Source organism: Saccopteryx bilineata, chromosome 3 (genome assembly GCF_036850765.1).
Source record: "Saccopteryx bilineata isolate mSacBil1 chromosome 3, mSacBil1_pri_phased_curated, whole genome shotgun sequence".
Lineage (NCBI taxonomy): Eukaryota > Metazoa > Chordata > Mammalia > Chiroptera > Emballonuridae > Saccopteryx > Saccopteryx bilineata.
Window position 1 is genome coordinate 271,625,318 of NC_089492.1, and position 25,501 is coordinate 271,650,818.

At 39.8% G+C, this 25,501-nt stretch overlaps 1 protein-coding gene across 15 annotated transcripts in view; it reads right to left on the minus strand.

Annotated features, from left to right (window-relative positions):
• The window catches only part of EPB41 (erythrocyte membrane protein band 4.1), a 173,899-nt gene that overhangs the window by 89,847 nt on the left and 58,551 nt on the right, over nt 1–25,501 (minus strand). For 14 of the 15 annotated variants that reach the window (XM_066269884.1, XM_066269868.1, XM_066269871.1 and 11 more), the window contains exons 2-3: nt 4,481–4,958; nt 46–258 (exon numbers count right to left, since the gene is read on the minus strand). In XM_066269884.1, coding sequence (XP_066125981.1) covers nt 46–258; nt 4,481–4,958 — 691 coding nt within the window. The remainder of the gene's footprint in view (nt 1–45; nt 259–4,480; nt 4,959–25,501) is intronic. The other variant, XM_066269875.1, reaches the window with a different exon arrangement.

The following is a 25,501-nucleotide window of genomic DNA, read 5'->3' on the forward strand; positions in this document are numbered from 1 at the left end:
ATAATTTGTAAGCATTCTAACTGCTAAAACTTAAAATGCACTTACTTCCACAACACATTCATAAACTGTGTCATCCAACAAAGAAACTTTGCAATGCATGTTTCTGTGTCTTCTGATGGACTTCTGGGAAGCTTTTAATTCTCTTTCTGCTTTTGATTCAGGACTTTCTTCTTTCACTTCAATTTTAGAGCACTCTTCAACTCCTCCTCCTTCCTTAGTTTCAAAATCTGGATCTTCTCTGCGTTCTTCCTGAGCAGGCTACATATGCATGACATCATCATGTCAGTAATAAAGACATTACACAAAACATGCTGTGTACACTTCTACCTATAATAACCACCAAAAGCACTAACTGAAGAAGAAAAGCTGTTGAAACAAATATAAGTGATATTAAGATTAAATAATTATTGCCAGACCAGACGGTGATGCAGTATTTAGAGTGTCGGACTGGGACGTGGAGGACCCAGGTTCGAGACCCCGAGGTCGCCAGCTTGAGCGCAGGCAAACATTTATATAGCAATTACAACAGGCCAATTATTGTAAAAGCAGTAGTTATACAGACTCATTTATCTGTATAACAATGTCTGAGTTGGGTACTATTATTATCCCCATTTGACAGATAAAAAACTGAGGCCAGATTAGTTCAATAACATGCCTCAGATAATACGGTTATTAAGTCACATGTCCATCTGACTCCAAAATTCATGACCTCAGACCTCTTTTCCATATTGTAGTGTTTATTTAACAATGAATATTAAGCTTAGGGCCTGGTATACATAGTAGGTTTTCAATAAATATTTGTTTAGTGAATAAATATTAAAAACTGACACATGGTTCTAAAAAAAAAAAAATCCAAGGCACTCTAGACAAAAACTAGTACAGTTCTCTATAAGGCAAATTTACATTTTTAAAAATCCTGCATAGAAAAGGACCATTCAAATGAAATTATCCTACACAAAAGAAATATGGTTAAACAAATAAACCTTTATTCACAAGGTTCTGATCCACAAAGTTTTTTTTTTGTTGTTATTTTTTTTATTTTAATTTTTTATTTTTGTGACTTTTTTTTTTTTTTTACAGGGACAGAGAGTCAGAGAGAGGGATAGGGACAGACAGACAGGAACGGAGAGATGAGAAGCATCAATCATTAGTTTTTCATTGTGTGTTGCAACACCTTAGTTGTTCACTGATTGCTTTCTCATATGTGCCTTGACCGCAGGCCTTCAGCAGACCGAGTAACCCCTTGCTCGAGCCAGCGGCCTTGGGCTCAAGCCGGTGAGCTTTTGCTCAAACCAGATGAGCCCACGCTCAAGCTGGCGATCTCAGGGTCTCAAACATGGGTCTTCCGCATCCCAGTCCGATGCTCTATCCAGTGCGCCACCACCTGATCAGGCTGATCCACAAAGTTTTGATTGTAAATTCTAGCTTCCAAAAGCCCAAAATAATTGGCATCTTTAAACAATATCCCTTGAGCCATGGCAGGGTAGCTCAGTTCATTGGAGCGTCATCGCAATACACCAAGGTTGCAGGTTTGATCCCTATTCAGGACACATACAGGAAATCAACCAATGTAGTTTAACTATACTGTGACCCAATTAATACTTCAAATGCGTAAATAAGTGGAACAACAAATCGATGTTTCTCTCTCTCCCTCTCTAAAATCAATCAATAAAAATTTTTTAATTAAAAAAAACTCTCCTTGGAATTTTATTTTGTTTCTTTTTCTTTATATGTAGATGAAATACTTGTACATAATTTATCCCAATTTTAAAATAATGGAATTTCAGTGAATGAGATTTTAATTAAATCTAGAATTAATTTTGTCCATCATCTTTTCAATTTCAGAACAAATGCTATCTATGATCTTTAGACAAAATAAATTAACCTTGATTTATATCCTAACTAAAATGAGATACAGTTTTTTCCCTATATAAAGCAGAGGACAGAAAAAAGCAGTTAAAAACCTCTTGAAAGTACCAGGCTTCCTGAAAGATGGCATAATTTAACTCTTTTTGTATTCTTAAAATAAAATTAATGATATTAAGATATGTTGGGTTTCTTTGCCTTTACTGTTCATGTTTATTAGTGGAGTAACAACTAAAACTCATTGAGTGCTTACTACATGTAGGCCTTAAGAGCATTATATGTTTATCTCTTTTATTCCTCATAATTGTCAAATGAGATGGATAGTTATCCTCACTGTACAGAGGAGGAAACTGATAAAGCAAACGTCACTTTTCTATGATTTGAACCCTCTAGTCTTGATTCCACAGCCTGCATTCTTAACTGTTACACTACATAGTAAATCTTGTTTTCAATCTTATTTCACCAATAATAGCAAGTCTGTAATTACAACTTTCTCTTAAATTTTACTCTTAGCACCCTTAATATACAATACTTCTAGAAATACATGTAATATTTTAAGAATATAGAATAACTTTAGAAAATTCTAATAAAACTATATAATCCAAACCTGAGAACTATAATAGAAATATATAGGATATAGACTTTTACTATGCAAATAATGATCACAGGCTTCAGAAATAAAAAGATGGAAAACTTCCCCATGTTTTTTGGATAGATGAACAATTCACAGTACATGTTTAGTTTAACTATACTGTGACCCAATTAACACCTCAAATGACTATATATTACAATGGTGATATAAAGAGCTACCAGGCATCCCCAAACTATGGCCCGTGGGCCGCAATGCGGCCCCCTGAGGCCATTTATCCAGCCCCCACTGCACTTCTGGAAGGGGCACCTCTTTCACTGGTGGTCAGTGAGAGGAGCACTGTATTTGGCAGCCCTCCAATGGTCTGAGGGACAGTGAACTGGCCCCCTGTGTAAAAAGTTTGAAGACCCCTGATAGACTTCCTCATGTGTATCTTACACTCCGTGGCAATATGATCTAGTTAAAGAAGATGACAAAAATAAGGCAGGCATGGCTCAAATCTATCACATACTTCTGGATAGCCTGAATCTATCACATGGCTTTTATGAGATTTCCATAAAAGAATCATGTCCGCTGATAACTAATCCATTCCTAATAATTCCAACAAAATGAATTCTAAACCACCTGAATTGTTTTTTTTCCTTTTATTAAAAATCACGGGCCTGACCAGGTGGTGGAGCAGTGGATAGAGTGTCAGACTGGGATGCAGAAGGACCCAGGTTCGAGACCCCGAGGTCGCCAGCTTGAGTGCAGGCTCATCTGGCTTGAGCAAAGCTCACCAGCTTGGACCCAAGGTCGATGGCTCAAGCAAGGGGTTCCTCGGTCTGCTGAAGGCCCACGGTCAAGGCACATATGAGAAAGCAATCAATGAACAACTAAGGTGTCACAACAAAAAAAACTGATGATTGATGCTTCTCATCTCTCTCCGTTCCTGTCTGTCTGTCCCTATCTGTCCCTCTCTCTGATTCTCTCTCGGTCTCTGTAAATAAATAAATTTTAAAAAAAGATTAAAAAAAAAATCACGGACTTGTTCCACTATTACAGTAAAAGGATGTACAGGCTGAATACACTCGTTTGATAAATTCTTTTCTTTCACTTTGTTTCCTTTGAGTTATACTGTACAAGTATCTTTTTTTTAAATCAAGTTTTTGTTTAGTACATTAATTTCTTAGTTTTTTAAATTATGTTTTTCAATTACAGTTACATTGAGTATTATTATTTTATTTATTTATTTATTTATTTTATTTTTTTTTTTATATTTCTGAAGCTGGAAACAGGGAGAGACAGTCAGACAGACTCCCGCATGCGCCCAACCGGGATCCACCCGGCACGCCCACCATGGGGCCACGCTCTGCCCACCAGGGGGCGATGCTCTGCCCATCCTGGGCGTCGCCATGTTGCGACCAGAGCCACTCTAGCGCCTGGGGCGGAGGCCACAGAGCCATCCCCAGCGCCCGGGCCATCTTTGCTCCGGCGGAGGCCACAGAGCCATCCCCAGCGCCCGGGCCATCTTTGCTCCAATGGAGCCTTGGCTGCGGGAGGGGAAGAGAGAGACAGAGAGGAAGGCGCGGCGGAGGGGTGGAGAAGCAAATGGGCGCTTCTCCTGTGTGCCCTGGCCGGGAATCGAACCCGGGTCCTCCGCACGCTAGGCCAACGCTCTACCGCTGAGCCAACCGGCCAGGGCCCATTGAGTATTATTTTGTATTAGTTTCAGGTGTACAGCACAATGATTAGACAATCATATACTTAACAAAGTGGTTCTCCCTGCTATTTCAAGTACCCACTTGGCACCATACACAGTTATTACAACATTATTGACTATATTCCCTATGCTGTGCTTTATATCCCCATAACTACCTACATTAATTTCTTTAGAGCAGAAACTCCAAAGCTTCATGCTACTTATTACTATCAATGCCAAGTCAGTTGACTAGTAAGAAATAAAACCAAATGTTCTTAAATGAAAAATAAAGTGTCTAACCTACCTTCATTACACCCACCTCCCACACATGCACATACCCTTACCTGTGTCTCTGCACTGCTTAATGAGTGAAGATCCAAGGATGGGTCTGTTTTGAGTTCAGGTTCAGGAGCTGCAATGGGGGCCTTTAAAATGATCTCTTCATCAAGACTAGTTGCAAATTCTATTTCTTTCTGACCTCTGTCACCTTCCTCTTTAGCTGGCTCTACTTCTTTGCCTTCTTCCTCAGAGACCTGAGATTTAGTCCTTTTGAGAAATGAAGAGAACAGCCGTGACAGGCCCCTGTTTTCTGATGTCCGCTCCTTGTTCTTGGTCAAGTCTTCATGAGTAGGAGTGTCTCCATTAGATGTTTTCAGCTTCTGCTCACACTGATTATCTCCCTCAGCCGCTGCTTGAGAAGCCTCTTCCAGCTGAGTTTCTGGTTGGCCTGAGTTTGTAGCTCCCTCACCTTCTTCCTTTTGTTGTTGGTGCTGTGAATTTTTGGCCTCAGCCACTAAACTCTTCTCTGTCGTCATGATGATGCTATTAAAAAGAAGTTGGAACAGGAGGTTCTTATAAGCGAAAAACATTTTGGTAGGCAAAACCTAAATCAGGTCAAGTGTGCCAGAATTAATATATTTAGGTATTTATTCACCAACAGACAGGACTTCAGTCCATTAAACATGAGGCTTTCTATTAAAGCACAAAAATATTTACTTATACATCCTGCATCAATTATTAATGTCTTGACTTGCTAAAGATATGCACACAGAGAAGTTAGCTTAAAATATCATAGTACCCCCAAGGTCACCTTAGTGAAATGTATCCTATATTAAATTCAATGCTCAGAGCTGTACGTAGCAAATACAAGTTTTATCCTGCCTAAAAAAGGATCTTATTGGTATAATGTCCTCTGAGGATATCAATCTAAAGGTACAAGGTTTGCAGGAATTATTCCCCTATATCCCAAAAGATGGTGAGATGAAAAGTTTCCTCTACTCTTTTATTCTTTCCCCCTATATTTCTTAGAATGCAAAGCCCTCTCTATGAAGAACAACCAATTAAGAATTCCGATCCTTTATCAAACTTGACAACAGCAATGACATGTATACAGTTAAAAGAATCACAAGAGACACTTCCTCCCAGGAGCATGCCCACAGCCTTTCCTTTTCCCGTCCAACAAGGCATGTTTCTCCCCTTTCTCCTAAGCTCTAAAGACCTTTCTTTTGCCTTTGTAACTTGTTTCCTAAAGCCCATTTCTTCTACCTCTGTGATTTTCTAAATAAACCTTGTCTTATAAAAAAAAATGCCCTGGCCAGATAGCACAGTTTGTTAGAACATCGTCCTGAAGCACAGAGGTTGCCGGTTTGATCTCCCGTCAGGGCACACACAGGAACAAATGTTCCTATCTCTCCTCCTCCCTCCATTCCTCTCTCTAAAATCAATAAAATAAACAAACAAACAAAGAGAAACAGAAAAAAAAAAGAAAATGAATCTCGCCTGACCAGTAGTGGCACAGTGGATAGAGCACTGACCTGGGACACTGAGGTCCCAGGTTCAAAACCCTGGCTCATCCGGCTTGAGCATGGGGCCGCTGGTTTCAGTGTGGGTCCCATGGTCGCCGGCTTGAGCCCAAAGGTTGCTGGCTTGAAGCCCAAGGTCTCTGCCTTGAGCAAGGGGTCACTGGCTCGGCTAGAGACCCCTGGTCAAGGCACATATGAGAAACAATCAATGAACTAAAAGTGCCACAATGCCTGACCTGTGGTGGCGCAGTGGATAAAGCATCGACCTGGAAATGCTGAGGTCGCCAGTTCAAAACTCTGGGCTTGCCTGGTCAAGGCACATATGGGAGTTGATGCTTCCAGCTCCTCCCCCCTTCTCTCTCTCTGTCTCTCCTCTCTCTCTCTCTCTCTCTCTCTCTCTCTCTGTCTCTCCCTCTCCTCTCTAAAATGAATAAATTAAAAAAATAATAATAAATAAAATAAAAGTGCCACAACTATGAGCTTATGCTTCTCATCTCTCTCCCTTCCTATCTGTCTGTCTGTCTCCTGCAATTAAAAAAAGAAAAAAAGAAAGAATCACAAGAAAATTCCTCAGGTTTTCATGTTACAATACTAAATTACAGACTTATGTAAAAGTATACCACTTTCACACTTTTTTTCCTCTCACAAAAATGATTTTGAATGCTGAGCATTTTTTAAGAGCAGGCAATTAAAAAAAAAAAAGAGCAGCCAGTTAAATTATTACAATGTAGGAAAATAACAGAGAAAAATAAAGAAACAAAATAGAGAAGAAAAATTTGGAAAGTAAACAATTCAATTATAGAAGAGGAGAAGGTAAGTTATAGATCTCACATATTACAAACTTGTTGGTTTCTAGACTCTTGATCTCTAAAATCAATAAATAAAATCTTTAAAAATATTTTTAAGTAATAAAAATATTTACAGAAGAGCCCGACCTGTGGTGGCGCAGTGGGATAAAGTGTCGACCTGGAACACTGAGGTTGCCAGTTTGAAACCTTGGGCTTGCCTGGTCAAGGCACATATGGGAGTTGATGCTTCCTGCTCCTCCCCTTTCTCTCTCTCTCTCTCTCTCTCTCTCTCTGTCTCCTCTCTGAAAATTGAATAAAATCTTTAAAAAATATATTTACAGAAGCATATTTTCTAATCTCATTTACTAAAGTCATCAAACTTACTCTATGCTAATAAAAATATGGAATCCATTCTTTATAAACACTACTTAAAACATTTATGAACCAGCCTGACTGGTGCTGGTGCAGTGGATAAAGTGTCAAACCAGAAAGGTCACCAGTTCAAAACCCCAAGGTTGCTGGTTATGAGCACACACTTGTCAGTGAGGGGTTGCTGGCTTGAGCAAGGGATCATATACATGATCCCAAAGCTCACCAGCTTGAGCCCAAAGGTCGCTGGCATGAAAAGGCCAAGGTCACTGGCTTGAGCAAGGGAACACTGGCTCAGCCCCAGTGAAGGCACATGAGAAGCAGTCAATATACAACTAAAGTGAAAGCAACTATGAGTTAATGCTTTTCACCCTCTCTCTCCCTTCCTGTCTCTCTCACTCTCAAAAAAAATTTATCAACCAATGTACATTCTTTTTTTTTTTTTTTTCTTTACAGAAACAGAGAGAGAGAGTCAGAGAGAGGGATAGACAGACAGGAACGGAGAGATGAGAAGCATCAATCATTAGTTTTTCATTGTGCGTTGCAACACCTTAGTTGTTCATTGATTGCTTTCTCATATGTGCCTTGACCGCAGGCCTTTAGCAGACCGAGTAACCCCTTGCTTGAGCCAGTGACCTTGGGCTCAAGCTGGTGAGCTTTTTTTTTTTGCTCAAACTCGATGAGCCCGCGCTCAAGCTGGCGACCTCGGGGTCTCAAACCTGGGTCTTCCGCATCCCAGTCTGACGCTCTATCCACTGCACCACCACCTGGTCAGGCCCAATATACATTCTTAATTTGTATAAAAGAAATAAAATTCAGCCCTGGCCGGTTGGCTCAGTGGTAGAGTGTCGGCCTGGTGTGCAGAAGTCCCGGGTTTGATTTCCGGCCAGGGCACACAGGAGAAGCGCCCATCTGCTTCTCCACCCCTCCCCCTCTCCTTCCTCTCTGTCTCTCTCTTCCCCTCCCGCAGCGAGGCTCCATTGGAGCAAAGATGGCCCAGGTGCTGGGGATGGCTCCTTGGCCTCTGCCCCAGGCGCTGGAGTGGCTCTGGTCGCAACAGAGCGACACCCCAGAGGGGCAGAGCATCGCCCCCTGGTGGGCAGAGCGTCGCCCCCTGGTGGGTGTGCCGGGTGGATCCCGGTCGGGCGCATGCGGGTGTCCGTCTGACTGTCTCTCCCCGTTTCCAGCTTCAGAAAAATACAAAAAAAAAAAAAAGAAAGAAAGAAAATTCTTTTCAATTCCTTGTTACATTAGAAGTAGACAATTGATTTTTTCAAAATTCTTTTTCTTTAATCTCTAAGTAACCAAACATGACCCAGAAAGAAAATCTGGTTATCAAACTATCAATTATTCTAAAAGAATAATGATTTAATTTGAGAGCAAATTCTTCATACTCTCTTTGCAAAAATAAACAGAGAACAGGCTGAGGATTTGGCACTATTTCCATGGATTTCAGATATGAAGTTACCACTCACCTTGCTGAAAAAGCACAGAAACCACTTCTATGTTAAAATTTTCCTATAAAACAGAGTTTACAACAGATTCTTTCAGAAAGACCTATAAAAAAATTACAAATTATTTGCCCTGGCTAGTTGGTTCAGCAGTAGAGCACTGATTAAGAGTGTGGGTTCAATTCTCAGTCAGGGTACACAAGAAAGGTGATCATCTGTCTCTTCCCCACTACTCCCCTTCTCTCTCTCTCTCTCTCTCTCTCTCTCTCTCTCTCTCTCCTCCTGCAGCCATGACTCAACTGATTTGAGTATATCGGCCCTGGGCACTGAGGATGGCTTCACCGAGCCTCTACCTCAGGTGCTAAAAATAGCTCAGTTGCAAGCATGCCCCCAGATGGGCAAAGCATAGGCCCCAGACAGGGGTTGCTAGGTGGATCCTGGCCGGGGCACATGCAGTACTCTGTCTCTGTATCTGCCCTACTCTCATTTAAATTTTAAAAATTACAGATTTGTAAAAAATTTTAGCAGATATGAATAAAAATCACATCAACTTCATTTCTAACAGTCTTTTACTTGTAGCTTTGAGTAAATAAACAGTAACTATTTATTCTTGTGTTTTATAATTTTTTTCTTATAATTTTAAAAATAGAAAATATCTTCTAAGGATAGTCTTTTGTGTGTGTGTATATGGCAGAGACAGAGAGAGTCGGAGAGAGGGACAGACAGACAGGAAAAAAGATATAAAAGACATCAATCCCTCGTTGCAGCTCCTTAGTTGTTCATTGATTGATTTCTCATATGTGCCTTGACTGGGGGGCTACAGCAGACCGAATTACCCCTTGCTTGAGCCAGCGACCTTGGGCTCAAAGTGGTGACCTGGGGTCTCGAACCTGGGTCCTCCATTTCCCAGTCCAACGCTCTATCCACTGCACCACCTCCTGGTCAGGCCTAAGAATTGTCTTTTATAATTGTTTTCACATAAAAGGGTGTCTTACCTCTAAGAAAGTAACTGAGAATAAGTACTCAATTGATAAAAACACACAGATGTTAACAATCCATATGCTATATATGTGACTGTTAAACTTTAATGTGTATCAAATCAACTAGCAATCTTGTTAAAATACAGATTCAGATTCAGCAGTTCTGGAATAGGACCTATAACTCTGCGATTCCAACAAGCTCCAAGACGTTGCCAATGCTGCTGGCCTACTGACCATATTTTGAGTAGAAAGGCAGAGAAAATCAGTATTACTTTGGGAACATACTCAAAATATCTAAGAAACAAAGAAGGTAAAAAGTTACTTTTAGAAAATGAAATATGAAAAATGAAAAGAACTTGACATTATAAGCACTCAACAAATGCTTACTGAATTAAGGAACAAAGCAAAGAATGTAATATATTATTAAATGTGGAAGCTAAGCCATCAACAATTTTTTAGAATTCATTTGGCACTTTATTAAAAGTTAATTAAAATTTTTAACCATACAGGCCTTGGCAGGCTGGCTTAGTGAACAGAGCATTGGTCCGGCATATGGATGTCTTGGGTTTGATTCCTGGTCAGGGCACACAGGAGAAGTGACCATCTGCTTCTCCACCCTCTCTCTCACCCTTCTCTCCGTTTTCTCCTCCCACAGCCAGTGGCTCAATTAGTTCCAGTGTCAGCCCCAGGCACTAAGGATAGCTCAGTCATCAGAGGTCTGAGAACGTCAGCCTCATCAGACGTGGGCCTCAGGCATTGAGGATAGCTTGGGTGATTTGAGCATAGGCCCCAGGTGGATCTCAGTTGGGGTGCATACGGGAGTGTGGTCTCATTATCTCCCCTCCTCTCACTTAGAAAAAAAAATTTTTTTAACCATAGCACTATGGCAATTCCAAGTTGTCCATGTAGCCATGACACCTGCCCAGTCAGTAATCTTGCTATCTTCATTGATATGATCTCTTTGCCACATTAAGGAAGGAATGATCAAGACGTAAATAAATAATTATAAAATAACATGTATCAATGCAAAACCAAGGCATTTTGCCACATAACTGGACATATGTAAAAAACAAGCTGAACAAACGAAAACAAAATATGAGGAACAGGCGCAGAGCAGAGCAGAAGGGCAAAAGAATTATTTTGCAACATACTGAAACCAATTTCAGTTAATATCATAAATGCAAGAAAACAATCAGGAAATCAGAAAATGCAGTATTCAGCAGAGATGCTATAATTCAGTCTATGCAAGGAAAAGTAGATTAAAATAAATTATTAAGGATGGTTTTTAATGCATGTTCTTTCCAGCTATGCACATGGGTAGTAATGCTATTAATTAAGAGCAACAAAAACAAAGGTAGGGGTGGGGAGATAAAATATAAAACGAAACCAATAAACCAAGCAAGTATCTCCATCCAGTTAGCTATGAGTTTGATCAGAACTAAAAAAAATAAAAACAGCAAGAAAACACAAAAATTCTATGGACCATTTACAAAAAGCTCAAACAAACTCATCCTGACAAATCTGTTACCCATGAAGAAAACACCTTCACATTACAAATGATAGGATGGGTATTCTGAGGAAAAGATACAAAGAAGTCAAGCAGTAAAAACAGGATAAATGTTCTACAAATAGGGCCTTCCTCTGAAATAATACTATTTGTCATTCTGGATACGAATCCAAAAGGAGTTATCTATTTATGTAATGTCAGAAAGAGGTCTTTTGATTAAAAAAAAAAAATCAGCACAGCACTGACAATCAAGTAATGAGTTCTCATTCCATTTCAGTCCTAATCCTCCAAACCCCAGGAATTATGCCCCATCTGGTATCAAAGATACACTTGTTTTAACAGTGGCTATCTGTTGACTGCAGGAAAATCAGATCTTTAAAAACCTGATACTGAGCAGACTGCAAGTACTGGATGCTATCTTTCATCTTTTTTGTATCTCTTTCTAACATTAGTACAGTCAGTACTCCATCAATGCTTCTAGGGCGGAAAACTTTATAAAAACACTACAGTTACACACTGTTAAGAAAATTTCCCGTACAATCACCATGTAGGGATGAAGTTTAATGATTCAATTATTGATAATGATCTTCAAATTAGCTACTGAACACTTATAAATGTTTACTGGGTGCTAATTATGCATAAGGTTTTGGCTCAGTTCTCTGAGAGGGACTAAAAAATGATAATACACAATTCTTAAGGAGATAAGACAAACAGAGGGTGGGGCAAACAGTTGTTAGTATGCAAACCACAGAATTTATTCTTGTATTATTATTTATTAATTATTGTATTATTTTCCACATGAACAACTGTAAACCTATGTTTGCCCCACCGTATACACATAACCAAAACACAAGGCAATACCTGATGCTTAATCAGACAAGGCCTCATGAGTGGAACCAATTAAGCTTTAAAGAAGTATAAAGAACATTCAGGACTGGTTTGTGGTAGTGCAGTGGATAGAGTGTTAACCTGGAATGCTGAAGTCACTGGTTCAACCCTGGGCTTGCCTGGTCAAGGCACATATGAGAAGCAATCAATGAACAACTAAAATGAAGCAGCTATGAGTTGATACGTCTCATCCTCCCATCTTCTCTCTGTAAAATCATCAATAAAACCTTGAAGTGCAAAGCGCAAATGAAATTCCAGGTGAGGGAATAGTAGAATTAGTAAGACTATGGTAGGTATTCAGGAATTAGTAAGTACTCCAGACTGGTTGGAATAAGGCTACAATACAGAAGTAGAAGAATATAAGGTTAGAATAAGTTACTATTTAAAATTCTAAGTTATGGGACTGGGTGAAAAAGGCAAAGAGATAAGGGGAAAAAAACTTAGACACAAACAATAGTATGGTGATAATCAGAGGGAAGGTAGAATAAGGTATGGAAAAAAATTCATTCTAACTGAAATAATAACAGTAGTCACCATTTATTGGGCCCCTACTAAATACCAGATATTATTCTATATACTTCACCATGTTACCTTACAACCATTCTATAAGGTAGATGGTTTCATTTCCCAGATAAACAGGTTCTGGAAAGTAAAACAATTTTCCTCAGATAATAAACTAAGCCATGCTTTAATGAAACTATTAATACACTATAGGGTAGTGATTCTATTGTAAATTCCCAGGATAGAATTTGTCTTTCTAGAACTTGGTACTTCAGATGCTTCTATTCCACTGTTCTCTGCTCAAGAAGCTTCTATCTGTTAAGAATTTATGAACTGGCTATTCATCTGGCCAAAACCACCCTGTTCCATCATTTTCACATCCCCGTTCATTTACATATTTCTCTTTCCATACAGTGTATGTAAAGATGGAATGTGGAGAAAGGGAAAGACAGGCAAAGAGAACAGATTATGAAAGGTCCTGCATAATAAGCTAAATGGTTTGGATTTTATTCTGAAGGCAATGGAGAACCTCAAAAGGTTTCTAAACACTAAATGAGTAAACAAAGTGAAGGCAGGAGAGGCTAGCTAGAGAAAGAAAGAAACTCAGCAAATGATTGGGTAAATTCAGGTTATCAGCGAATAAATTCACAATGGGAATCCCTAGGGAAGCTGAAACAAATACTGGGCAGAGAAACTTGAAAAGCCTTTGCAATCAAAGCTTAGGAACTACTGTAACCCTTAGTTTCTCTAGCTTATTCTCATTAGCATGCTTCTCATTAACCCAGGCAGTTGCACATTTGAGCCTGAAGTCATTTTTTATAATACACATTCCTTGACTCACTCTGATAAATGGCTTAATAAAAGAGGTATAACAATAGAACCAAACTAGAAACAAAAATGAGAGATGTATATCTCAATACAGATGTACAAAATTAAACTTTTGATTCTCTCTCTTTTTCCTATAAATGGGGTCCTCGGGTTACGACACAGTTCCATTTCTACAACAGTGACAATGTGAATTTTGGTGTAAGTCTAAACACACCCTAGCCTAAGTCACTTACCTATCCTAACACAGTTGTAAAATCATAATCTAGAACATAAAAACACATCTAAACCATAGATAAAGGAAAAGGACATAAATATACTGTACTGTAACAGAAAAAAATGACAAAAAATGAGTGTACAAAAAGTATGACGCTAACAGCGTAAGCTGAAACATTCACATCTTAATTTTTTTGTTTGTTTTTTTACAGAGACAGAGAGAGAGAGTCGGAGAGAGGGATAGATAGGGACAGACAGACAGGAACGGAGAGAGATGAGAAGCATCAATCATTAGTTTTTCCTTGCGACACCGTAATTGTTCATTGATTGCTTTCTCATATGTGCCTTTGACCGTGGGGCTACAGCACCAAGTAACCCCTTGCTTGAGCCAGCGACCTTGGGTCCAGGCTGGTGAGCTTTGCTCAAACCAGATGAGCCCACGCTCAAGCTCGGGGTCTCGAACCTGGATCCTCTGTGTCCCAGTCTGACGCTCTATCCAGTGCACCACCGCCTGGTCAGGCTCAATCATTAGTTTTTTGTTGCGACACCTTAGTTGTTCATTGATTGCTTTCTCACATGTGCCCTGACTACGGGCCTTCAGCAGACTGAGTAACCCCTTGCTTGAGCCAGCAACCTTGGGTCCAAGCTAGTGAGCTTTTGCTCAAATCAGATGAGCCCATGCTCAAGCTGGCGACCTGAGGGTCTCGAACCTGGGTCCTCTGCATCCCAGTTTGATGCTCTATCCACTGCGCCACCACCTGGTCAGGCTCACATCTTAATTTTTTAAGTTTTCATGGGAGTGATCATCATAAACTCGAAACGCTGTATGTCGAGAGTGTCGTAACCCAAGGATCCCCTGTACTAGTAAATTGTTCAATCATACTATACAGTAGCTCAGACCAGAAACTTAAGTGTCATCTTTGTCACAGTCTTCTCCATTTCCTTTCCCAATCAAATCTACCCATCAATGCCATAGAGCCAAGATGGCGAACCTTTTTATAAAAACCGCCACTTTTGCAGTGCTGGTCAACCTGGTCTCTCCCGCCCACTAGTGGGCATTCCAGCTTTCATGGTGGACCAATAACAGTGCCGTTTGGTTGCTCCCGTTTGGTTGCTCTGCTACTGCCCACCATGAAAGCTGGAATGCCCACTAGTGGGCGGGAGAGACCAGGTTGACCAGCACTGCAAAAGTGGCGGTTTTTATAAAAAGGTTCGCCATCATGGCCATAGAGTCAGTCTACTTACAAAATATATTTAAAATCAGTCCACTTTTCCTCTTCTCTACTGCTACCATGTTTGTGAAAGCTTCTTTCACTTCTCACCTGAGCTACAGGTCCTTGAATGATCTCAACAACCTCACCTTGTTCTACTTTCCTCCTACCCTCTGCCCTAGGCTAGTCACACTAGCCAGGTGCCTTCCTGACTTGAGACATGTGTGCATGCCATTTCTTTAGACTGGAGTGCATCCCACCCCCTGCAATAAGTCTAGTTTCTTCTCATACTTCAAATTTCGGCTAGAATAAGTCCTCCTCAAACTGCCCTAACATCTACATAAGTCTCTCTGCAAGTCACTTCTTCAGTCTTCTATTACAGAGCCTATTTATTCTTCCTTCACAGAACTTATCAGTGTATAAGAAAGCACTTGTTTACCTGTGTGATATCTGTCTTCTCCACTGCACCTCTACTATCTATACTGTAATATCCATGGCAGAAGGGCAGTTTTCCCTTCCACAGTATGCCTAGTACTTAGCACAGAACTTGTGCTACCTCACACAGAACCTAGTATCTAGCAAAGAACAGTGTATGTAGGTACTCAATAAATATTTGTTCAGTAAATGAATAAATTATAAGGAAAAAGAATAATTTAGGTTTAACCACATCAATTATACACATGCAGGATGGAGGTTATACAATTTGACGACAGTTCATAAGAAAAGGATGTTAAGGTCTTGGTTGAACATGCTCCAGAAATAAAATTCCAACACAGCTAACAATCTTTAGCTGCATTTCTAGATTTACAGAAATTAGAGCTCTCATCTGACTCTTCAACACATATACCCTTGATATTTTCTGAGAACATTATGATGTTCTATACAATGTGCTAGGTAGTGGGGCTACAACATGGAGAAAGACAAACACAGTCTCTGACTTCCTGGGCTTCACTCTCCATGCAGAAGATCCTGGAAAGTAACAATCCCTCAGTTCTCATTATTCATATTACCTTTAAAACTTACATTCAGTTCTGGGCAGTTCATTTAAAAGAAACCAGTATCTGTCTGGAGAAGAGCTAGAAGATGATGGAATTTGAAACCATGTCATAAGGTAAATAATTAAAAGATACTGGAATGCTTAGCCTAGAAAGAGAGAGTCCAAAGTAGGGGCTTGATTGTTACTCTCACAAATTTCAACAGTTGCCAAATTCTATGTGCTTCCTAATGGCAGAACTCAGATTAGTCTGTGGAAATTAAACAGATGCAGTTTTCATCCAAATAATTAGTAAAATAAGGAAATTTCAAATAATTAGATATCAATAATTAAGTGGGCTAATTAGGAATAGTGGGCTTATTATCAATGGAAATAGACACTCAAAAGCTGAATGACCATCTGTCATGGATGTCAAAGAAAGGGGTTCTCCCATTAAGTGGGTCCTTACATTAACTAACCTCTAAGGTCCCGTCCGTAGCTAAGATTTTACAGGAGAGAAATTAAGGGTTAAACCAAAAGGGACATTAAGCTAGTGATGCAATTAAGTTACTTTTTGTTTTGTTTTGTTTTGTTTTCATTTTTCCGAAGCTGGAAATGGGGAGGCAGTCAGACAGACTCCCGCATGCGCCCGACCAGGATCCACCCAGCATGCCCACCAGGGGGCGATGCTCTGCCCATCTGGAGTGCCGCCCTGTTGCAACCAGAGCCATTCTAGCACCTGAGGCAGAGGCCACAGAGCCATCCCCAGCGCCCAGGCCATCTTTGCTCCAGTGGAGCCTCGGCTGCAGAAGGGGAAGAGAGAGACAGAGAGGAAGGAGAAGGGGAGGGGTGGAGAAGCAGATGGGCGCTTCTCCTGTGTGCCCTGGCCAGGAATCGAACCCGGGACTCCTGCACGCCAGGCCGACGCTCTACCGCTGAGCCAACCGGCCAGGGCCTTAAGTTACTTTTTAAAGGCTTTATTTTAAAGTCAGAATTACCATTTAGGTTAGAAGAGTAAAGGAGGGAAAAAAAGAAAAATAAAGGATAGAAAGCCCTTTCACTTCTCTAATCAGAAAACAGAAACCAGTGACATTCTTTCAGACAGAAAGAAAAAATGTTCAAATATTGAAATTTTAAAAAGTACCCTAAAAAAATAGCTTGTTCCCCAATAAAATCAATCGTCCCAAGACCACAGAATAGTGTCTCACCTTTATATTGCAAGTACACAATGAGCACTTCTAGAAAAATAGGATAACCACTTCTATGGTTTTCAGATTTAAATGCTCAGTTAAAATATACAAAAGTTTCTTCGTGATTCTCCCTTCCACCCTCTCAAAATTATTTGGACCTTAAACTACTCCTTATGTAAATTTTAAAGAACACTTGCGATACTGAGTGAATCAGGAATGTCACTTAGCATGTTTTTCAACAACTTGTTTTTTAATTTAAGTACTTTCTAAGGTGACTAACACCATTGAATCAACTCATTCAAAAAACATTTTTAAATAAACAAACTCTTGCTCATTTCCTTTAAGAAGATTTAAAAAAAGAAAGAAAGAAAGAAAGAAAGAAAGAAAGAAAGAAAGAAAGAAAGAAAGAAAGAAAGAAAGAAAGAAAAGCTCCATAGAATTCAAGCTTATACTGAGATGTCTAGACATATTCTAAAAGTACACCACCAGGGCCTTCCCAGAAGAATACACTGCTAGACATCACTGAGGAAGAGGTGAGAGGAAAAAAACCATTTTCCATAGAACTGAGGTTTACTCCTTAATAGTGTCAAAATGTGTTTGTTAGTTGAGTCATTCTGAATGGAAATCATTACAAAATAGACTATATTCTTCCTTGTTTTGTTTTAAAGATCCATAGGCCTGACCAAATGGTAGATGGTGGATAGAGCGTCAACCTGGAATGCTGAGGTCCCAGGTTTGAAACCCCGAGGTCACCAGCTTGAGCGCAAGCTCATCCAGCTTGAGCACGAGGTTACCACTTGAGTGTGAGATCATAGACATGACCCCATGGTCACCCAAAGGTCACTGGCTTAAAGCCCAAGGAGAGTGGCTTAAGCCGAAGGTCACACTGGCTTGAGCAAGGGGTCACAGGCTCAACTGGAGTCCCCCAGTCAAAGCACATATGAGAAAAGCAATCAATGGACAACCAAGGTGCCATAACTATGAGTTGATGCTTCTCATCTCTCTCCTTTCCTATCTGTCCCTAGCTGTCCTGCTCTCTTTCCCTGCCTCCCTCTCTTAAAAAAAAAACAAAAACAAAAACAAAAACCCACATAGCACATAATTAAACCTTTGCTGATTTCGTTCTGAACTTCAATCACCATGCGGTGCTAATGTCCTCAAGGGCTACTAAAGTCTGTAGGGATACTAAGCTCTGCCATGAGACTACCTAAGCACTGTATTTTTAAATTTTTTGTATATGCCTTTAATAGTTCTCCTGTTCGTCTATTTGCAAAATTAACTCACATTTCTTGCTGATGTCAAGGTGGTCTGCTACCAAGTAGCTTCCAATATCCCCTCTTCTAATCTGCTAGTTGCTAATCTACTATTGACTAGGAAGCCAATAGCCAAGTGTATTAAAATTGTGTCTAAAATAAGAGTTAAGTGCTAAGAAGAAGTAAGACTAATATCTCTCATTACTGGGATAACTTCAACACATAGATTTCATAAAATCTATTTTAGTTCTTCAGATACTATATAAGCCTACTCTGAGGTGCCCATTATATTGCTAGTAGTTGAGACTGTTAGATAAGTGACTTTCAGATAAATCACACCAGTATGATGATCATTATCCTTCCTTACAAGTAGAGGTCAAAGTCTTTAATGCAATTATTTATATAATGTGTTGTTATTCATTTAAGTATTCATACAATTTTTCTGGAAAACAAAAACATAGTTTAGTCTAAAAATGTAACAAAAAGGGAAAACTACTAAAGAGCATAAAAAATCCCAAAGTAAACAAAAACAAAACCTGAAAACTTCTAGCTAAAAAGGGGTTTTAGCTAAACTATGAAACTTTTCTTACTCTCTTATTTTTATTTTATCTTTTCTAATATTTTTTTTTTCCTGAAGCTGGAAACGGGGAGAGACAGTCAGACAGACTCCTGCATGCGCCCGACGGGGATCCACCCGGCACACCCACCAGGGGGTGATGCTCTGCCCCTCCGGGGGGTCGCTCTGTTGCGACCAGAGCCACTCCAGCACCTGGGGCAGAGGCCAAGGAGCCATCCCCAGCGCCCGGGCCATCTTTGCTCCAATGGAGCCTCAGCTGCGGGAGGGGAAGAGAGAGACAGAGAGGAAGGAGAGGGGGAGGGGTGGAGAAGCAGATGGGCGCTTCTCCTGTGTGCCCTGGCTGGGAATCAAACCCGGGACTTCTGCAAGCCAAGCCGACGCTCTACCACTGAGCTAATCGGCCAGGGCCTTCTAATTTTTTTTACTTTATTCATTTTAGAGAAGAGAGAGAGAAAAGGGGGGGGGAGGAGCAGGAGAAGGGGAGAGGCCCATATGTGCCTTGACCAGACAGGCCCATGGTTTTGAACCAGTGACCTCAGAGTTCCAGGTCGACACTTTATCCACTGCACCACCACAGGTCAGGCCTCTTTATTTTATCTTAAAGTTAATTCAATCTAACAATACTTAGTAACATCTAAACTCAAGAAATTCTCTAAAAAAAAAAAAAGAAAGAAATTCCCTAAGATTTATTATACTGGTAAATTTCACTTTAGTTCTAAAACTACAGTAAATTAACTGAATAACAAATGTCATCTGATTAGAGTACAAATATGAATCAGAAACTTGCTTTGGATCACAACTTGTTTTAATAGATATCTAAAGATTGGAACAGATGCTGTGATTGTTCCCACCATTGTTAAATGTGAAAAATATACTACAGACTACCAGAAGGCATAATGTTTTCTCACACAGTTTTAACACTAGCACAGATGAGAATTAGTGATGCTGGAGTATTTCAAATAACCCACTATTTGTTAAACACATTCAATAAAATTGACTAAGCTTGATGACATTTTTCTCTCTCCAAAGGGAAAGGCCCTCTTATTGTGTACTTAATTCTGAGCTATAAAGAATAACTTATTGGCCCTGGCCAGTTGGCTCAGCAGTAGAGCATTGGCCCAGCGTGTGGAAGTCCTGGGTTCAATTTCCGTCCAGGACACACAGGAGAAGCGTCCATCTGCTTCTCCACCCTTTCCCCCTCCTTTCTCTCTCTCTTCTCTTCCTGTAGGTAAGACTCCATTGGAGCAAAGTTGGCCCAGGCACTGAGGATGGCTCCATGGCCTCCACCTCAGGCACTAGAATGGCTCCGATTGAGGGCTGAGCATCGCCCCCTGGTGGGCATGCCAGGTGGATCCCGGTTGGGCACATGCAGGAGTCTGTCTGTCTGCCTCCACCCCCTACCCCTACCTACCCTTGGCTTCTCACTTCAGAAAAATACAAAAAAAAAAAAAAAAAAGAATAACTTGTTGGTGACATGAACGTATCAGGAACCTGGGCAGAAATTTTTTTTATATTGAGGAAAAAAGTAGGTCATAGTCAAATATGTAAGCTTATTATAAACAAATTTTTTAAACACTTGAAGAAAAGTAAGGCATGGTTTCATGGCCAAGGATTCTGTAAGAATATAGAACTTATAAGGATAAGGTAATTCTAGAAAGTGAAAGCTTCACTACATTTCACAGATATAAATTAAGTGGCAGGTTCTTTTCTAGGCCCAGGGGATATGGCAGTAAATTTTTCTCTATACAATCAGGAATTTTTAGAAAAAAACTGAGGAATGTACTAAAGATACAGTCATGAGCGTCATGAGCAGCAGGGAGAATATAGGAACATAATAGTGTTTTTAAAATAGCATTCCAAAGTAATATTTATAAAAATAATGGCAAAAGGTTAAGGCCTACCAAAAGATAAAGCTTAAAGAAAAAAATACTTCTAAAACCAGAAAAGGGTAGGGGAGGAAAGATCAAATTAAGACTGAAGCTTGAGAGAAAAACAGAGTAGTGTTAACATGTGGCAGACACAAAATTACTTGTGCTCTTTCAAAGCAAACAATATAAAGGATTTACAACCAAAGATAGTTCAAGCCAGTATAAGTAAGCTTACATGTTAAAACCTATTTAGTTCTCTAGTCCCAGAAAGAAACACATTTCAAAGATCAGAAGTAACTTGTAAAATTTGATCTCAGATTCAATACTACACCAAGCCTTACCAAATTTACAGCTAGCTTGATTGACTCATCCTTCAAAAATATCTCAAGATTGAAAGATAGACCAAATCCAACAAGGTAGAATTTAAAAGAAATATGAGGTAGCATGACTTGTGGTGGTAGAATAGATAGAGCATTGACCTGGAATGCTAAGGTCACCAGTTCGAAACCTCAGGCTTGCCTGGTCAAGGCACATACAAGAAGCATGTTAAGCCTGACCAGGCGGTGGTGCAGTGGATAGAGTATCAGACTGGGATGTCGAGGACCCAGGTTCGAGACCCCGAGGTCACCAGTTTTAGCGCAGGCTCATCGGGTTTGAGCAAAAGCTCACCAACTTGGACCCAAAGTCACTGGCTCGAGCAAGGGGTTCCTCGGCCTGCTGAAGGCCCACTGTAAAGGCACATATGAGAAAGCAATCAATGAACAACTAAAGGTGTTGCAATGCGCAACAAGAAACTAATGATTGATGTTTCTCATCTCTCCGTTCCTGTCTGTCTGTTCCTGTCTATCCCTCTCTCTGAAAAAAAAAACAAAGAGGAAAAAAAAAAAAGCATGTTGATGAGTTGATGCTTCCCACACACCCCCACCTCCCTCTCCCTCCCTCTCTCTCTCCTTTCCTCTCTCTCTAAAACTCAATAAATAAATTTTAAAAACAGGTTAGAGAAGGAAATGAGTTTGGAGAGAGATACAATTGGGACTCTCAACTATTATCTGTAACATTCTATTTGTAAATTGGGTAATGTTTGTCTCTTTTTATTTCTTAAATTTACAAGAAATGGCCCTGGCCAGTTTGCTCAGTGGATAGACTGTCGGCCTGGTATATGGACATCCTGGGTTCATTCAATTCCCGGTCAGGGCACACAAGAGAAGAGACCATTTGCACTCTTCCCCTCCCCCTCCCCACCCCTCCCCCTCTTACAGCCAGTAGCTCATCCACCCAGCCTCAGCCCAGGCACTGTGGATAGCTCAGTTGATTCAAGCATCAGCCCCAGACAGGGGTGGCTGGGTGGATCCCAGCCGGGGCGCATGCAGGAGTCTGCCTCACTATCTCCCCTCCTCTCGCTTATACATAAATCAATCAATCAATCTTTCCTTACTCCAAACTCTGACCTTTTAAGTGTTGGCCTTTTGAAGCATTGGGTACACAGACATTGGATAACAACTATCCTCATCAACTTCCTCCAAATAGATTCCATAGTATCAGAATGTTTCTTTCATATATGGTACCTGGAACCAAGTACATTTTCCTAAATGACTGAAATCAGAAAAATTCTAATATGAATCCAATGAATCCAACTGTATAACCCAATTCTGAACTGAAAACTGAAGTCAATTCTCATAATAAAAGCCAAAATCTTTACTACCACCTCTCCTTCTCCAGCCACACCAGTCTTCTCACTCTTCCTTAAACATGCTTGGCACACGACCTGGGCCTCTGTATTTGCTGTTCCCTCTGCCTGGGAAGCTGTTTCCCAGACAGCCACTAGGTTTGTTCCCTCTGGGTCTTTATTAAAATATCACTTTCTTGGCCACTCTACCTAAAATTGGAGCCCCCGCTGCACTTTTTTTCCTTCTCCTTTAATTTTCTTTATAGCATTTATTACTCTTTAATGGCATACTATATAGTGTTTCCTTATTTTATTTATTATCTCTCCACTAGAATACAAACTCATTTGAAGCAAAAGATTTTACCTGTTTTGTTCATTGCTTCATATCTGGTACCTAGAATGCTGCACCAATAAATATCAGTTGAACAAATAAATAAGCCAATGAATGAAACTGATCTTGATATGTTTAAAGACCAAAAACTATTTTTCTCATGATAAAAGATTTATATAAGTCATTTAGTGAAGCATAAAGAAATGCAGAGTCCAGACTTTCTTAAGAAGAATTCAAAAGGCTTATTTACATATTCAAGGTATTCAGAGACTTTAGTGGTGAATATGGTAACTCCTTTTAAAATAAATTGATGATGGGCAATAATCAATTTCAGAAACTTTGTGTTACTCTTGTAAGGCTTTTTAAAAACTTATAAACACTATTTTATAGGAAAACATTACTCAAAGGAGAATGCTTTTGTAATTTCATTATAAAACAATTAGCTAAATTATCGTGTTGCCTAGCCACAAAAGGAAATTAATATACCAAGACCTTGAAAATGCTTGTTTACTCCAAACATTTTATTGTGTAGTCCAGATAGTCTCTAACAAAGGTAACACTCAAAGGAAATCAGAGTGAAGAGAATTAGCACAAACGGCAATGACCTTAGACTCCCTGAGGGTGTTCAGTTCTGGGTCAGCTCCCAGGAGTCCCAGTCCACAGAGAAGTAGGCCTAGCCATTCCTACCTAACTTCTAGGTCACTCTTCATTTATGCGTGCACTGAAAAAATAAGGTTGTGTTTCAATGCTGCCAAGAGAACCATGTACCAAACTAGATACCAGAAACACTATTAACTTATTCTCTATCTACATCTGACTCATTCATCTTTCTCTTTGATACAGTCTCCTGACTAAATTCTTAAAAAGTAATCATAAAATGCTTCCCTGAATTATTTAGGTTCTACAAAAATTATTAAACAGTATACTAAAACTCTCTTTAGAGGACAATGAGAATTACAATATAAAAAACAGTTTTTTTTAACAAAATTAAACAAAAAAATATTTTTCTTTTTCCTCCTTTGAGGAAAGTAAAAAATTTAAGTTATATCATAATTATAAACAATACAAAACACCCATTCACTAATTCAAACAAACCCATGCATTAATTTTAAAATATGTGATTCCTGTATGTCTGGTGATAGAATTATTGCCACAAGAACAATATCAAGATATCCAGATGCAAAAGAATAAATCTGGACCCCTACCTTATACCACACACAAAAATTAACTCAAAAAGTATCAAGTCCTAGTGTAGAAACTAAAACTGTAACACTCTTACTAGAAAACATAGATGTAAATATTCATGACCTTGGATTAGGCAAGGGTTTCTTAGATACAACAGCTAATGCACAAATAACCAAGGAGAACCAAGTCAGACTTCCTCAAAAATTTTTATTTTATGCTTCCCAAGGACACCATCAAACAAGTGAAAAGACAACCCACAAAATGGGAGAAAATATTTACAAACCATATATCTGATAAGGGTCTAGTCTCCAAAATATAAAGAACTCTTATAACTTAACAATTAAAAGACAAATAACCTAATTTTAAAATGGGCAAAGGATTTGAATAGAGATTTCTCAAAAAAAAATATACAAATAGCCAACAAGCACATGAAAAGATGCTAAACATCATTAGTCATTAATGAAATGCAAATTAAAATCACAATGTGCTACTACTTCATAACCACTAGGATGGCTAGAATCAAAATAATTAAATAGACGAACGAAATAAGTGTTGATGAGGATATGGAGAAACTGGTGCTCTCATACATTGCTGGTGGGATATAAAATGGCACACCTCTGTGGAAAACAGTGTGGCAGTTCCTCAAAAATTTAAAAATAAACATACCATGACTTAGCAATTCCACTCCTAGATATATACCCAAGAGAACTGAAAACATGTTCACACAAAAGTGTACATGAATGTTCAGGACAGCATTACTCATAATAGGCAAAAAGTAGAAGCAACCCAAATGTCCATCAACTGAAGAATGAATAAAGAAAATGTGGCCCTGGCCGGTTGGCTCAGCGGTAGAGCGTCGGCCTAGCGTGCGGAGGACCCGGGTTCGATTCCCGGCCAGGGCACACAGGAGAAGCGCCCATTTGCTTCTCCACCCCTCCGCCGCGCCTTCCTCTCTGTCTCTCTCTTCCCCTCCCGCAGCCAAGGCTCCATTGGAGCAAAGATGGCCCGGGCGCTGGGGATGGCTCTGTGGCCTCTGCCTCCGGCGCTAGAGTGGCTCTGGTCGCAACATGGCGACACCCAGGATGGGCAGAGCGTCGCCCCTGGTGGGCGTGCCGGGTGGATCCCGGTCGGGCGCATGCGGGAGTCTGTCTGACTGTCTCTCCGTTTCCAGCTTCAGAAAAATGCAAAAAAAAAAAAAAAGAAAAAAGAAAATGTGGTATGTATCTCTACACAATGGGATATTAATCAGCAACACAAAAAAATGAAGTACAAATACATGCTACCACATGGGTGAACCTTGAAAAACATTATGCTAAGTAAAAGAAACCAGGAACAAAAGGCCAAATACTGTATGATTCCATTTACAGAAATGTCCAGAATACACAAATCCACAGAGAAAGAAAGTAGATTTGTGGTTGCCAGGGGCTGTGGGAAGGAAACAATAGGGAGCGACTGTTGATGTGTAAGAGTTTCTTGAGGTGATGAAAATATACTGGAATTAGATATTAGTGAACATTCCACAACATACTAAAACCATGAATAATACACTGGAGTATACAATCAGTGTATAATTTGTGATATGTAAATTATATCACAATTAGAAAAACAAAGCACTAATATCAACTGGAGAAATTAAGAGTAAGAGCAATAACCAACTTAAAAATTATGTGTACTTCTGGGAACTCCAACAACATGTCTACTAAAGTCACTACTGCCAAAAAAAGATATAAACCCATGATGGGTTTCTATATAGACGTGGAACCAATCTGTTTTCCTCACAAAAG